General features: G+C 47.1%; 1 protein-coding gene across 2 annotated transcripts; it reads left to right on the plus strand.

The window, feature by feature from the left end:
- The first annotated feature begins 4,504 nt into the window (after nt 1–4,504).
- LOC132382916 (pleckstrin homology-like domain family A member 2) lies at nt 4,505–12,738 on the plus strand. Of its 2 annotated transcripts, none has more exons than XM_059953476.1 (2): nt 4,505–5,225; nt 6,969–12,738. In XM_059953476.1, the coding sequence occupies exon 1, from the start codon at nt 4,835–4,837 to the stop codon at nt 5,222–5,224; it is 390 nt and encodes a 129-aa protein (XP_059809459.1). In that variant the 5' UTR covers nt 4,505–4,834; the 3' UTR covers nt 5,225; nt 6,969–12,738. The 2 variants fall into 2 exon arrangements, with proteins under 2 accessions (XP_059809459.1, XP_059809458.1); XM_059953475.1 differs by having other exon boundaries at nt 11,608–12,738.
- The last annotated feature ends 1,095 nt before the right edge of the window (nt 12,739–13,833 follow it).

The raw sequence follows: 13,833 nt of genomic DNA on the forward strand, positions 1-13,833 counted from the left end.
AAGTACAAGGTGTAGGTGATGGATGAAACTGGGAGAGGTGGAGGGGTGAAGTAAGGAGCTGGGAAGCTGACAGGTGAAAGATCTTTACTTCACCCCAGGAGATTTGGAACCTAAAACACTCGCAAATTTCTACAGATATACCATGGAGAGCATTCTCATTGGCTGCATCACTGTCCGGGGTGCAAGGGGGGCTAATGTAAGTTGTAAAATTAGTCAGCCCCATCGTACGTACTAGCCTCAGTAGTATCCAAGGCCTCTTCAAGGAGTGATACCTTTAAAAAGGCAGCGTTAATCATTAAGTGCCTATCACTCAGGATGTGCCCTCTTCTGTTACCATCAGGAAGGAAGTACAGAAGCCTGAAGACGCACACAGCGAATCAGGAATAGCTTCTTCCCTTCTGCCACCCAATTCCTGAATGGACATGGAAACCATGATCACTACCTCACTACTTCTAATTTCTGTTTTTGCACTACAGTACTTATTTGATTTAACTATTTGATATTACAATTAATCACAATTTTAATGGTTTTAGGATAAGATATCCATCTCACAACTTTTGAGTGAACTTGATATGCTTCTATGCAGGGGGTGGTCCTCGTGCCAAGATAGAGATCTTTAGGGTTTTAGAAAGAATTGCTACTATTTGATTATGGAATAAAAGTAGGGTTTTAAAGTTTTAAAGTCTGGAGACATGGCTTTAACTCAAATGCTAAGAAGAGATGTACTCATAGGAAAGGGATCTTAAGGTAATGCAGGAAAGGTATAGAAAGGAATTAATGGGGGTCTTAAAGGTTTAATGCCCCATGGATGTAAAAGAACTAGCAATTCATTCCAATTATTTTTTAAAATTTGTTTTTATTAGTGCCAATCTTTCTTGAGTAATCATTCTTTTCAGATAGTTTGAGAACGGGGTGTGTTGTTGCATGAACAAAGTCACTGGAGAGAAGTACTGGTAGACATGAAGTTGTCTCTTTATTGGACAAAATAAGACACAGCAGACATCGAACTGAGACCCTTTCAGACCAAGAGGTCTGCTCGACCCAATGCTACACAACATTTCACGTGCTAAGGATCAAAGGACAATTCCATATTTCCAACACATTCACAATACTTCCTTTGAACTACACACTAACTTCACACCCACACCACAGGCACCTGAATGGATTTTAATCAGTATTAACTATGATTCAAGGCTTTTAGGAACTCATTGTTCAGTGCTGCATTTTAAAATTTGTATTCATATTTGCAGATTGGTGACTGAAGTCAGTTGCTGCAGTTATTTGCTAAACTATGTGTGCTAAACCCCAAAAATGCCCTAACAGGGAGCCAAATGCTGTCTCGCCAAAGATCTGAGCTGATCAGTCTCTCTCTGGTTTAGAAATAACAGCCAGGTTAAATGACTTTGCCTTTTTTCTTTTGAGCCACATTGATTTTGACCAGATTTACGATTGTAGACATTTAATCAACATTAAGCTGCTAAGTATGTTGTTGCATCTGGTTGGTTTGTAGTGTGTTCAATAATGGGAGATTGTGTTGCTTAATCACTTGCACAAGCTCCTAAATCCCCCTACATCAGTGTTTCCCAACCTGGGGGCCGCAGATCCCTTGGTTAATGGTCGAGGTCCATGTTATAAAAAAGGCTGTGGACCCCTGCTCTACAAGATGGTGATTATTGTTTCTTAATTTCTAACCAGTTAAGAGAAATGGGCTCCATGCAGGCCTGATTTCCACTTCCTGATTAGGAATTGAGAACCATTACAAGTCCCAGTGACGTGATTACCAATTTTCAGCCAGTGGGCCGCCTGATAATCAGAATCAGGTTTAATATCTCTGGCATATGTTGTGAAGTTTGTTAACTTTGCAGCAGCAGCACAACACAATATATGATAAATATAGAAAGACTGATTTACATGTATATTAAGTAGTTATTAAAATAGTGCAAAGCAGATTTTTAAAGTAATGAGATAGGTTCAATGTCCATTCAGAAATCGGATGGCAGAAGGGAAGTAGCTGTTTCTGAATCATTGAGCGTGTGCCTTCAGCCTTTTGTTCCTCCTTCCTGATGGTAACAGTGAGAAGAAGGCAAGTCTTGGGTGGAGTGGGGTCCTTAATGAAGGACACCACTTTTTGGAGGCACCACTCCTTGAAGATGTCTTGAATACTACGGAGGCTAGCATCTCAACTTTAAAAGTATTTATATACCAAACCTTTAAACAGACAAAAACCCAGGCCAAGATGCCCAGTAAAAGATAATGGACTGTATTTTGTGTTGGGAGCCTCTGGAAGAGGACTCAAACTGACTCTGTGATAAGTCGGCCACCCATGGGGATACCTGAAGATTTAAGGACCCAACCAGTGCAGCCCACTACCAAATTAGTTTGCAGTGGTTGGCCACAGATGGCTTTATTCAATACCTGTGTCAGCTGATGATGCAGCGATCGCAGTAAGCAGTGACCAGATTTACGTCATTTGGGTCACTGGGTGGGCAATAGCCCTCCCTGCCCAATTTAGTGACCCTTGCTACTCTTACAGAGGAAGTTCTGGCCTGTCAGATGAGTGCCACCTATGACGAATGCCAGCCTGGTCTGACCAGCTGACCTTACTTCCTGCTCTGTGGGAGCCATCTGGTCTCGACTTGATGCCTTTCCCTGTCCTGCCAAGGCTAGGATTTGGAACTGGCATTGTTGTGCCCATGCCAAATTTCTACAAAGCTTTCCAATTAGTCCCTCCGTTTTTGGATCTGTCCTTGAACATTGCAAAAGATACACCTTCAAGCATATTGATTTCCATGTGTTTACAGACTATGTTGGCACTGTATTCCAGGCCACAGCAACTAGTTGTGCAGAAGGATCACAAACACGAGAAGATCCAAAGCACCAAACACAAAATGCTGGAGCAACTCAGCAGGCCACGCAGCATCTATAGCAAAGAGTAAGCTGTCAGTGTTTTGGGCTGAGACCCTTCGTCAGGACTGGAAAAGAAGAGGAGTAAGTCAGTAAGAAAGTGAGGGGATGGGGAAGAAGAAATGCAAGGTGATAGGTGAAACTAGAAGAGGAATGAGGTAAAGGGCTGGGAAGCTGATTGGTGATTTAAGAGATGGGGAAGGGGAATCTAATAGGAGAGGACAGAAGACATGGAAGGGAGGTAAGGGGATCAGGTGAGAGACTGGAATGAAGAATGGTGAAGGAGAGAGTGGGAGGGGGTTAATTACCAGAAGTTAGAGAAATTGATATTCATCCCAGCAGGATGGAGGCCACTTAGATGGAATACAAGGTACATCTGATTTCCTACTCTAAAGAGAATCTATAGACATAGGAGAAGAATTAGGTCATTCATTAAGCCTATTGGTTCTGCTCTGCCATTCCATCATGGCTGATTTATTATCCCTCTCAACCCTGTTCCGCCTTCTCCTTGCAACCTTTGTTATACTTGCTAATCAAGAACCTATCAACCTCTGCTTTAAATATTCCCAATGACTTGGCCTGCACAACTGCCTGTGGCAATGAATTCCACAGATCTAAAGAAATTCCTCCTCATCTCTGTTCTAAAGTGATGTCCTTCCATTGCAAAGCTGTGCCCTCTGGTCCTGGACTCTACCACAATAGGAAACATCCTATCCATGTCCACTCTACCTAGACCTGCCAATATTTGATAGGTTTTAATGAGATTCTCCCCCCCCCACCCCATTGAGTACAGATTTGTAATTAAGGTAGGAACTCTGATAATTGGTTACCATAAGTAGGCAGTGTTGGACTGGCAGTTTTTCCCCCAGTCTGTTGGATATTATTCTTATTAATAGACCAACATAGTTTTTAATTTTAAAAAAGTAGCTGGAGGAACTCAGCACATCTGCAGCTTCTGTGGAGGGAAAAGTACAAAGTTTCAGATTGATGCAGACAAGGTCTTGACCTGAAATACCGGGTGCTCATTTTCCTCCACAGCTACTAGCTGTCCTGTTTAGTTCTTCCAGTCTTGTTTGTTGCGCTAAATTGCACCGGAGTGTAGAATAAATGGAGATCTCATTGAAGCCTATCAAATATTGAAAGGTCTGGATAAGGTGGATGGAGGGAGGATGCTTCCTATAGCGGGTGAGTCTAGGACCAGAAGGCACAGCCTTAGACTAGAGGCTGTGTACCTTCCCCATGAACTCTCACAGTGCCTGCACCAAACTTGAATGTGTCCCTCAGCACATACTCCTGCAGCCTGGAATGAGCCAGTCAGCAGCATTCCTCCACGGACTTCTGGATGGGCTGGTAAACCAACGGGCTATAAAATTCAAAGTAAATGTTAGTATCAAAGTACACATATGTCACCATATACAACCCTGAGGTTCATTTTTTTGTGGGTATACTCAGCAAATCTATAGATCAGTAATTATAACAGGATCAATGAAAGTTCAGGAACATAGCAGATAGCAAACTGTGCAAATATAAATAAAGAACGAGAACGTTGAGATAGCACGATGAAGAGTCCTTAAAGTGCGATCAGCGATTGTGGGAACATTTCAATGATGGGGCAGATGAGTGCCGTTATCCCCTCTTGTTCAAGAGTCATTGACAGCTCAATGACTCGGACCTGAAGGAGTTAAGGAAGCGGGAGACCTTGTGTTAAATAGCGGCTGATGTCAACGGCAAGAGGTGGAGCCTAATGCTGGATCTCACTGTCTGACCCATTTAGAGGCTCAGAAAGGGGAAATCAGCTGGGCAGAGACAGTGGAGAGGACTATCATTAGTCAGCCTTTGGTCAAACCGGTGCTTGTGTGCCCAGTGGCTCTGAGGACTGGTTTTGTTTTCAGTCGATCCTCTGGGAGCTGAGCCGCTGTGAGAGAGAGAGATGAAGGGGCTGACTGTGGCGTCCAGGGGGGCAATTAAAGTCGGGGCACTGGAGAAGCGGAGCGAGAGCCTGCTGCAGCTCTGGAAGAAGAAGCAATGCACGCTGACCCGGGACAGCCTGCTCCTGACCGACGGCGGCGGCCGGGGCTGCCGCTGCAAGGAGCTGAGCTTCGACACCATCCGCAAGCTGGAGTGCGTGGAGAGGAAGGGCACGCGTGTCTACTTCACCATCGTGACCACCGACTGGCGGGAGATCGACTTCCGATGCGAGGATGCCAGCTCCTGGAACGCCGCCATCACCCTCGCCCTGGTGGCCTTCAAGAACGAGCGGGCGGTGAGGGAGTTCCACGCGAGGAAGCCCGTCAAGAGGTGGCGGGGGTGGGCTGCGTGAGGTGAGTGAGCCGGGGGAAGGCGGCTGGGTATCCCACACCACTGAGAGGAGACCGTTCGGCCCGTCAGGTGCGGTCTACCAGTCAATCAACCTTGGTCTTGCAACTCCTTTTCCCTGTGCGGCACTGGCGTACGTTCCAGCAACCAGCAGCTGCGGTCCTCCCGGGTGGAAAACATCAGCTGCCCGGCCAGATGATGAACTAAGGGGACCAGCGAGTTCCAAGTCAGCTTCAGGAGAACGGTCTCCAATAAAACCAATACCGTCACCCTGTCAGAAGTTAACCCAGTAGCTACCCAAAGGGGACCAGCGAGTTCCAAGTCAGCTTCAGGAGAACGGTCTCCAATAAAACCAATACCGTCACCCTGTCAGAAGTTAACCCAGCAACTACCTGGAAAACACCTTGTCTGAGAGACGAGAGGTTAAAGGTTAGGAGAGATCGTCCAGTCTGTCCCACCTAAATTGCTGACTAGCACCATTAGTAAGTTAGACCTTTCAGTTGTAGCTTCGACAGAGCCCCGTGTTCCTCCATGAGCTGCTTAGAACATTTCCAGGTGGTTTCTGGAGATAAGGAATTTCTTTAGCCAGAAGACGGTGAATCTGTGGAATTCATTACCAAGTCTTTACGGATATTTAAGTTGATGGATTTTGATAGTCTAGGGCATGAAGGGATACAGGGAGAAGGCAGGAGATTGGGGCTAAGAGGATTAATGAAATGGTGGAGAAGGCTCGATGGGCCAAATAGTAATTCTCCTCCTATATCTTATGGACTTGTGGCCTTATGAGTTACAATTCATCTGGGAGTCAGAAGCTCGCAGATCCAAACCCTGACCAGAGTCAGTCATGGGTGGCACGCTGGTGCAACTAGAAGAATCCCTGCCTCACAGTATCAGGTTCAATCCTCACCTTGGGTACTCTCTGCCTGAGTTCAAACGTTTTCCCTGTAACTGTGCAAGTTTCATCCTAAGGATTTGTCTGTCGATAATTTCCCAACAATTTTGGTTCTGGTGAGTGCCGTGTTCTTGGAAGGAAATGCTGACCTATTAGTTGTGGATCAAATAAAAGAGATTGTATTTCTCAGTCAGCTTGTTAGACTTTAACCCCCTTGTACCCTCAGACCATTAATTGTACCCACTAACACAAGAGATCCTGCAGGTGCTGAAAACCTTGAGGAACACAAACTGCTGGAGGAATTCTGCATGCCAGATAGCATCCATGCCTTGTGGTGCATTGTGTAATAACCGTGCCGTTTCTTTAGCATTTATCTGTTTTTACAAAGCCAAAATTGCTAGCTTGACGCTCAACACAGATGGAAAAGCATGCAAGGAGCCACTGGATTCGAACCCATGACCATTCACCTCATAGTCCGGTGCCGATGCCACTACACCACGGCCCAGGAAGACAGCATCTATGGAGAGGAATAAATAGTCAATGTTTCTGCTGAGATCCTTCATCAGGACACCAGCCACTAACCCAATGGTCGGTTTCTCGTACTCCGCTTTGTAGAGAGTAGCTCACCCAAAATTCTGCCACCTGTGACATCCACACCAGGATTTCCCATTACTGCTGCTACTTCTCAACCTGCTTGTTGAAGTTTCCCTCTCCACGGATGCTGAGTGTTTCAAGCATCTTCTGATTTTTTTTTTAAACATTCGTTTTCAGTGGTCCGGTTGATAATGTCCACTGATTCGTAATCTGCTAAGGTCTAAGTTTTAAATTCTCATTTTATCTTCTAATTCTTTTCCAGCCTCACGCAATCACAGAGAGAGCACAGGAGCCGCGCATGTGCTGGACTTTGCGAGGCAGCCTCTCGATATGTTGTGGCGATATGCCACCCGAACCACTGATATCCAAAATGCACTCAGTTAATTCTGGCTTCTCGGCCGACCTTGAATTTAATCACTTGACTCTCGGTCATCATATCCTAAGCTCTGGAATTCTATCCCTAATCCTCCCGGTGTCTCCATTAAAGCACGGCCTCTTCTAATGTCACGTAGATCAGAGTCAGACCAGTGTTTGATTTCACACCCCCGGACCTTTTTTATGAATTGGCAGAGGCTGGGCCGTGTTTGTACGCGGTACAGATAAGCTGTTAACGACGTGGGGGCACAGCTGGTGGAGAGGCTGCCTTGTAGCTTCTTACAACCTGCGTTCGATCCTGACATCCGGTCCAGTTTTTGCAGGGTTAGCAAATTCTCCGTGACACCAGAGGTTTTCTCCAGTTACTCATCTTCCTCTGAAGCCTATCGCTGAGTGTATTTGGGGAATGGGATTATTCTGGGTGCTGGCATAGACCCAGTGGGTTGTTGCTTTCCTATCCTTGGGTAGATGGAGCTTGTTTTCCCTCTCCAAATGGCCTCATTCTCCTCCTATATCTTATGGACTTGTGGCCTTATGAGTTACAATTCCTCTGGGAGTTAGAAGCTCGCAGGTTCAAACCCTGACCAGAGTCAGCCATAGGTGGCACGCTGGTGCAACTAGAAGAATTCCCACCTCACAGTATCAGGTTCAATCCTCACCTTGGGTACTCTCTGCCTGAGTTCAAACGTTTCATTTCAAGGATTTGTCTGTCGATAATTTCCCAACAATTTTGGTTCTGGTGAGTGCCGTGTTCTTGGGAGGAAATGCTGACCTATTAGTTGTGGATCAAACAAAAGAGATTGAATTTCTCAGTCAGCTTGTTAGACTTTCACCCCCTTGTACCCTCAGACCATTAATTGTACCCACTAACACAAGAGATCCTGCAGGTGCTGAAAACCTTGAGGAACACAAACTGCTGGATGGAGCTCCATCGAAGAGAGGGAAAACTCTGATTTCAAACCTCTGCTGCCTTGCGGCCATACCCACTCGTGGGAAAGGCTTCGGGAGTAAACCCTGAGGACAAATCCGGAGCTGGAGTCCCTAAGGCAGTCCGATGTTGCCTTCAACCTCATTCTGGCAACTCCTGCGATGACACCGGTGCCAAGCTGTGTCGGCCCTTGCCCTTCCCTCGGACAACATCGGAGGCGTGGAGAGGGGAGACTTGCTGCTTGGGCAACTGCCGGTCTTCCACACAACCCTGCCCAGGCCTGCATCTTGGAAAAGACTTTCCAGGCGCAGATCCATGGTCTCGCGAGACTAATGGATGCCGTACATCGTACACTCAAGCTGTAGGGGACCTGAGAGGGACAGAGGGACTTGATCAAAAATGGCATGGTAGTTTAAGTCCAGGCGACCTGGGTTCAATTCCTACTGTTGCATGTATGGAGTTTGTACATTCTCCCTGTGACTGTGTGGGTTTTCACCGGTTTCCTCTCATAGTCCAAAGATGTACCGGTAGGTGGGTTAATTAGCCCCCATTCCCATTCCGACATGTCAGGCCATGGCCGCCTCTTGCCATAATGGGGCCACTCTTGTGAGTAACACCTCGTATTCCGTCTGCGTAGCCTCCAACCTGATAGGCATAAACATTGATTTCTCCTTCCGGTAATTTTTCCCCTCCCCCCTTCCCTCTTCTTCTGTTCCTCACTCTGGCCTCTTGCCTCTTCTCACCTGCCTATCACCTCCCTCTGGTGCCTTGCCCTCTTCCCTTTCTCCCATGGTCACTCTCCTCTCCTATCAGACTCCTCCTTCTTCAACCCTTTACCTTTTCCACCCACCTGTCTTCACCTGCCACCTTCTAGCTCGTCCTCCTACTCACCTTTTCACTCTGGCGTCTTCCCCCGTTCCTGGCCAGTCCCAGCCTGAAAAGTTGACTGTTTATTCCCCTCCATAGATGCTGCCTGACCTGCTGAGTTCCTCCAGCATTCTGTGTGTGTGTTGCTCAAGACTTTCAAGGTTGTTGCTGAGACTGATAGAGATGTACAAACTCATTAGGGGCACATCCAGAGATGACGAATGCAGTCAGCCTTTCTCCCAGGGTCAGCAAATGAAAAACAGGAGAATATGGGTTAAAGTGAGAGGGGAAAAGTTTAGCAGCAACCTCCTCACACAGAGTGTGGCATGGATATGGAATGAGTTGCTAGAGGACCTGACCTACAGGGAGTTCAGTAGGTTAGGGCTTTACTCCCTGGTTCCAAGTTCAAAGTAAAATTTATTTTCAGAGTACCTGCTTGTGACCTCGTAGAACCCTGAGGTTCATTTTCCCTGCAGGCAAACTCGGTGACTAGTAACTGTAAACAGGATCAATGAAAGAGCAAGAGCATAGAACACACCAACACTGCAAATGCAGAGTTAAATAGTAGTAAAGATTATAAATATGTTAAATAGTAATAAATAACAGGATAAAGAGCCCTTAAAGTGAGCTCATTGGTTGTGGGAACATCTCAATAGATGAGTGTAATTGTCCTCTTCTGTTCATGGTACCTGGTGGCGAATCCTGAGGCTCTTGTACCTTCTACCTGATGGCAGCTGCGAGAAAGAGCATGTCCTGGGTGGTGAGGATCTTTGATAATGGATGCTTCTTTCTTGTGACTGAGTTTCATGTAGATGTACTCCCGTGACGTACTGGGCTGAATCCACTACCCTGTGAAGTATTTTCTGATCAAAGATATTGGTATTTCCATGCCAGGCCGTAATGCAGCCGCTCAATACACTTCCCACCACACATCTATAGAAGTTTGTCAAGGTTTTTGATGATGGTGCTAAATCTCCAGAGACTCCTAAGGAAGTGTTGGCGCGTGGCCAAGTGGTTAAGGCACTGGTCTAGTGATTTGAAGGTCGCTAGTTCGAGCCTTGGCTGAGGCTGCGTGTGTGTCCTTGAACAAGGCACTTAACCACACATTGCCCTGCGACGACACAAGTGCCAAGCTGTATGGGTCCTAATGCCCTTCCCTTGGACAACTTCGGTGGTGGCGTGGAGAGGGGAGACTTGCAGCTTGGGCAACTGCCGGTCTTCCATATATAAAAAAAAACTTTGCCCAGGCTTGCGCCCTGGAAACTTTCCAAGGTGCAAATCCGTGGTCTATCGAGACTAATGGAGGCCTAAGGAAGCAGAGAGGGTATCATGCTTTCTTTGCTATTACACTTGTATGCAGGAGAATGACAGGAAGTTCATTGAAAGTTGCCGTAAAGAAAGCTTTTGGCACATTGGCCTTCACAAATCAAGGTATTGAATACAGAAGATGGGATGTTCTGTTGATGTTGTAAAAGTCATTGGTGAGGCCTAATTTGGGGTTTTGTGGGCAGTTTTGCTCATCAACCTACAGGAAAGATGTAAATAAGGTTGAAAGAGAACAGAGAAAATTTACAGGGATGTTGTAGGTCTGGAGGATCTGAATTAATAAGGAAAGATGGAGTAGGTAGGAGTTTATTCTTGGAACGTAGAAGATTTGATAGAGGTATACAAAATTATGAGGGTAAATGCGAGCGTGTTTTTTCCACTGAGGTTGGTTGGGACTACATCTAGAAGTCTTGGGTTAAGGGTGAAAGGTGAGGAGTTTGGGGGGAACATGGGGGAGAGCTTCACTCAGAGAGTCAGGAGAATGTGGAACGAGCTGCCAGCATAAGTGGGGCATGCGAACAATTTCATTGTTTAAGAGAGGATAGGTACATGGATTGTAGGGGTATGGAGGGCTATGATTCCGCTGCAGATCGATGGGAGTAGGCAATTTAAATAGCTTAGCTTGGACTAAATGGGCTGCAGGGATTTACTTCTCAATGACTCTGGGAAGCAGTTGAGGCGGGTACAATAACTGTTAAAGGATAGTTGGACAGCTACGTGGATAGGAAAGATTTAGAAGGAACTGGGGTAAGTAGTTCTAGCTTGGATGTCCTTCTCAGCTGGTATGCACCAGCTGGTCCAAAGGGTCTGCTTTTCTTTAAACAAAATCACAGAAGTTTATTCACACAAAAAATGCTCAAAATACAAACATCAAATATTTACATGACTGAATAAATTCAAATTAAAATATAATTATTACTGCCTATAAACCGGCCAGTTCACTGGGGAGGGGCCCACTGCTCCTGGAAATCCTCCAGGAAAAACCCATCATGTCCGCACACCGTCTCGCTGAGGACGGCCGGGAATGCATCCTCGGAAAAGGGGCTGGCAGTCGGCACTAGCACAGAACCCTCGGCTGTCCCGCCACCTGGACCCACGAGTGGCCATCTCGGCCAGACCCAGGAGCAAGCCCAGCAGTAAATCCTCCGCGGGTCTCGCCCCTTTCGTTCTGGGTCCCCGTTTGTAAAGAGCGAAGGGCTGAAATGTAACCCAAAGCTGAGGAGCAGCCCTTCAGATATTCAAACAGAGGCTGCCCCCCCATCACATTCCACACATAAGCATAGTACACTGACGCCAGCCCCCAAAGAGCTTGTTTCTGTGCTGCGTGTGCCTATGACTGAATGAATCTCTGTCACTGTCGTTGCTTAGAAATTAACTATTATCTGTCCACCATCTCTTTCTCCAGACTGCAAGCTAAACTGATTCTCAAAGCAACGTCAGTGTCGGGACCAATCGTGAAGTTTTGGCTCCATATTTCAAAGCTGCAGGGTCCCAGAGTCTCAGAATTTTCACAGCTCGGACCCCCGTCTCCCTCAACCTGACTTCCAGCCCAGCATCCAGTTTGACAGCGAACTGGGGCCTCTGACCAGAATGGAATGAATTGGGAATAGTAATCGATCCCTGCTGGCAGTCCCTGTTCGGATCACCAGAGGGAAGAAAGCGAGTTGCCCCCAATTCCTTTTATTGGACAGGTGAAACGCCCTCATGTCCATTGGAACAGCAGGATTGGGGAAATCCAACTCCGAATCAGTCCAGAGATACCATGGGATTTCCTGGAATTAAATCCGGGAAACGGGGGAAAAAAAATTGTTTTGTTTTCTTTGGACACTTTTTGTTGTGCAAGTATCGTAAGTGGGATGATTGGAGGACAGTCGAGAGTCGACCAGTCATTTTTGCTTTGGCATTCCAGTTGGCCCAGCGGAGGTGGGACGTTGCCAAGATGGATGTGCTGGGTGGGCTCTTGGTGACAAGGCAATGTGGTGAAAACTCCAGGGGTATTCCAGAATAAAGGCGACTGAGGATCAGCATACCCAGAAGATCTTGGGGACGTAATCTCAGTCGCAAGGCCCGGGATAGCCTGTGCAGAGCAAACCTTTGGTCTTCCAAGTTACTGCCAGTGCTCGGCAACGGGGTCAACTGCCGCCCAGACGTGAGCGTGGCCCCGCATCAACAAGCATCCGCAGTGAGAGAGAGCTCGAGGTGTGCGCCCACTGAGAATTCTCCCCGGCGACGGCTCAGTCAGTCGGTGATGTCCGGCGCGCCAGTATTGACTGCAATGCTCTCCTGCTCCCACTGGGCCTTTCCACCCTCCCAGGCCTCCGGCTCCAGCTGCCCCCTTTGCATTCACAATGGGAAAATCTCACGGCTTTTGTGTGGGTCCCTGCGGATTGAGCCTACTGATGGAACTGGCTGCTGGGTGGTTCTCTTCCCCCCCCCCCCCACCCCCACCGGTTTGATTTTCTTTTAGCGCTTCCTCTCAGTCTAACTTATTTATTGTGTGTCTGCATAGCGTTAATAAACGTAAATCTGTCTGTCAGCCGTCGGCTGTTGGTTTCTGCTTCACTTCACCCGGAGAGCAGCCGTTGCTGCGGCAACGTGAGCCAAGGGAGGCAGGGGGAAGAACTCCGCACTGCTCAGATGGGAGCGGTGCTGCGGTATATTTTTCTCATCGAGACGGACCCGTCTCAAACTCGGGCTGAGTTATGTATCATCTGTGGGGGGAGGGGGGGGGTCTCAGCCCCAGTAGTCAGGAGCAAAACTAGGAAGGGTTTTCTTTTTCTCTTTCCCAGTCGCTTTCCCTAAAAGGCTGAGGCTAATTAAAGAGAAAAGATCTTAAGAAATATACAAGAGCAATGGGTAAAGCTAGAGGGACAGAATGGCCTCAGTTTCTATAGGAGCAGCTTAAGGGGCTGAATAGCCTTTTTTATTACATGGTATATTTGAGGGGATAGATGACCAGCAGAGTAATAGATCTCTGGATATTAAGAGAATCGAAAGGATATAGAGTTGATAGCAGTAAATGTCACTGAGGTAAAAGATCAATTATAGTTGTGTTAAATGGTGGTGTGTGCTGGCTGGTGGTGTAGTGGGATCAGCACCAGACTTTGAGGCAAGTGGTTCTGGGTTCGAATCCGGCCGGCTCCAAAATTCGTGTTGGGTTGAGTGTCGAGCTAACAATTTGGCCAAGGTTGCTGTAACAGAGAGGGACAGCAACAACGATAGAACAAAGCAAATGGTGGGGCAGGTGTGAGGAACCAAATGACTTCCTTTTGGTTCTGTTTTTGTTCCGTCATGGCAAACTTGGGTGGGGGGGGGGGGGGATTGTTTTTCTGGCCTTACCCCGCATTTAACATGTTTCCATTGATGTCGTGGTTTCAATGCAACACAGGAACAGGCCCTTCGATCCATCTAGTCCATGCCGATCTCTTGTTCTGCCTGCTCCCTGCTCCCCCTCCCCATCCGTTTCCCTATCCAAACTAAACGTTACAGTTGAACGCTACGTCCACATTTCAGCTGTCAGCCATTCCCCCACTCTCACCTCCCTCCAACTTAAGTTCAAAGCAAAATTTATTATCAGAGTACATACATGCAACCTTTTTCCCGCGGGCATACTCAGCAAATCTATAGGACA

The sequence above is a fragment of the Hypanus sabinus genome, chromosome 29, assembly GCF_030144855.1.
Source record: "Hypanus sabinus isolate sHypSab1 chromosome 29, sHypSab1.hap1, whole genome shotgun sequence".
Lineage (NCBI taxonomy): Eukaryota > Metazoa > Chordata > Chondrichthyes > Myliobatiformes > Dasyatidae > Hypanus > Hypanus sabinus.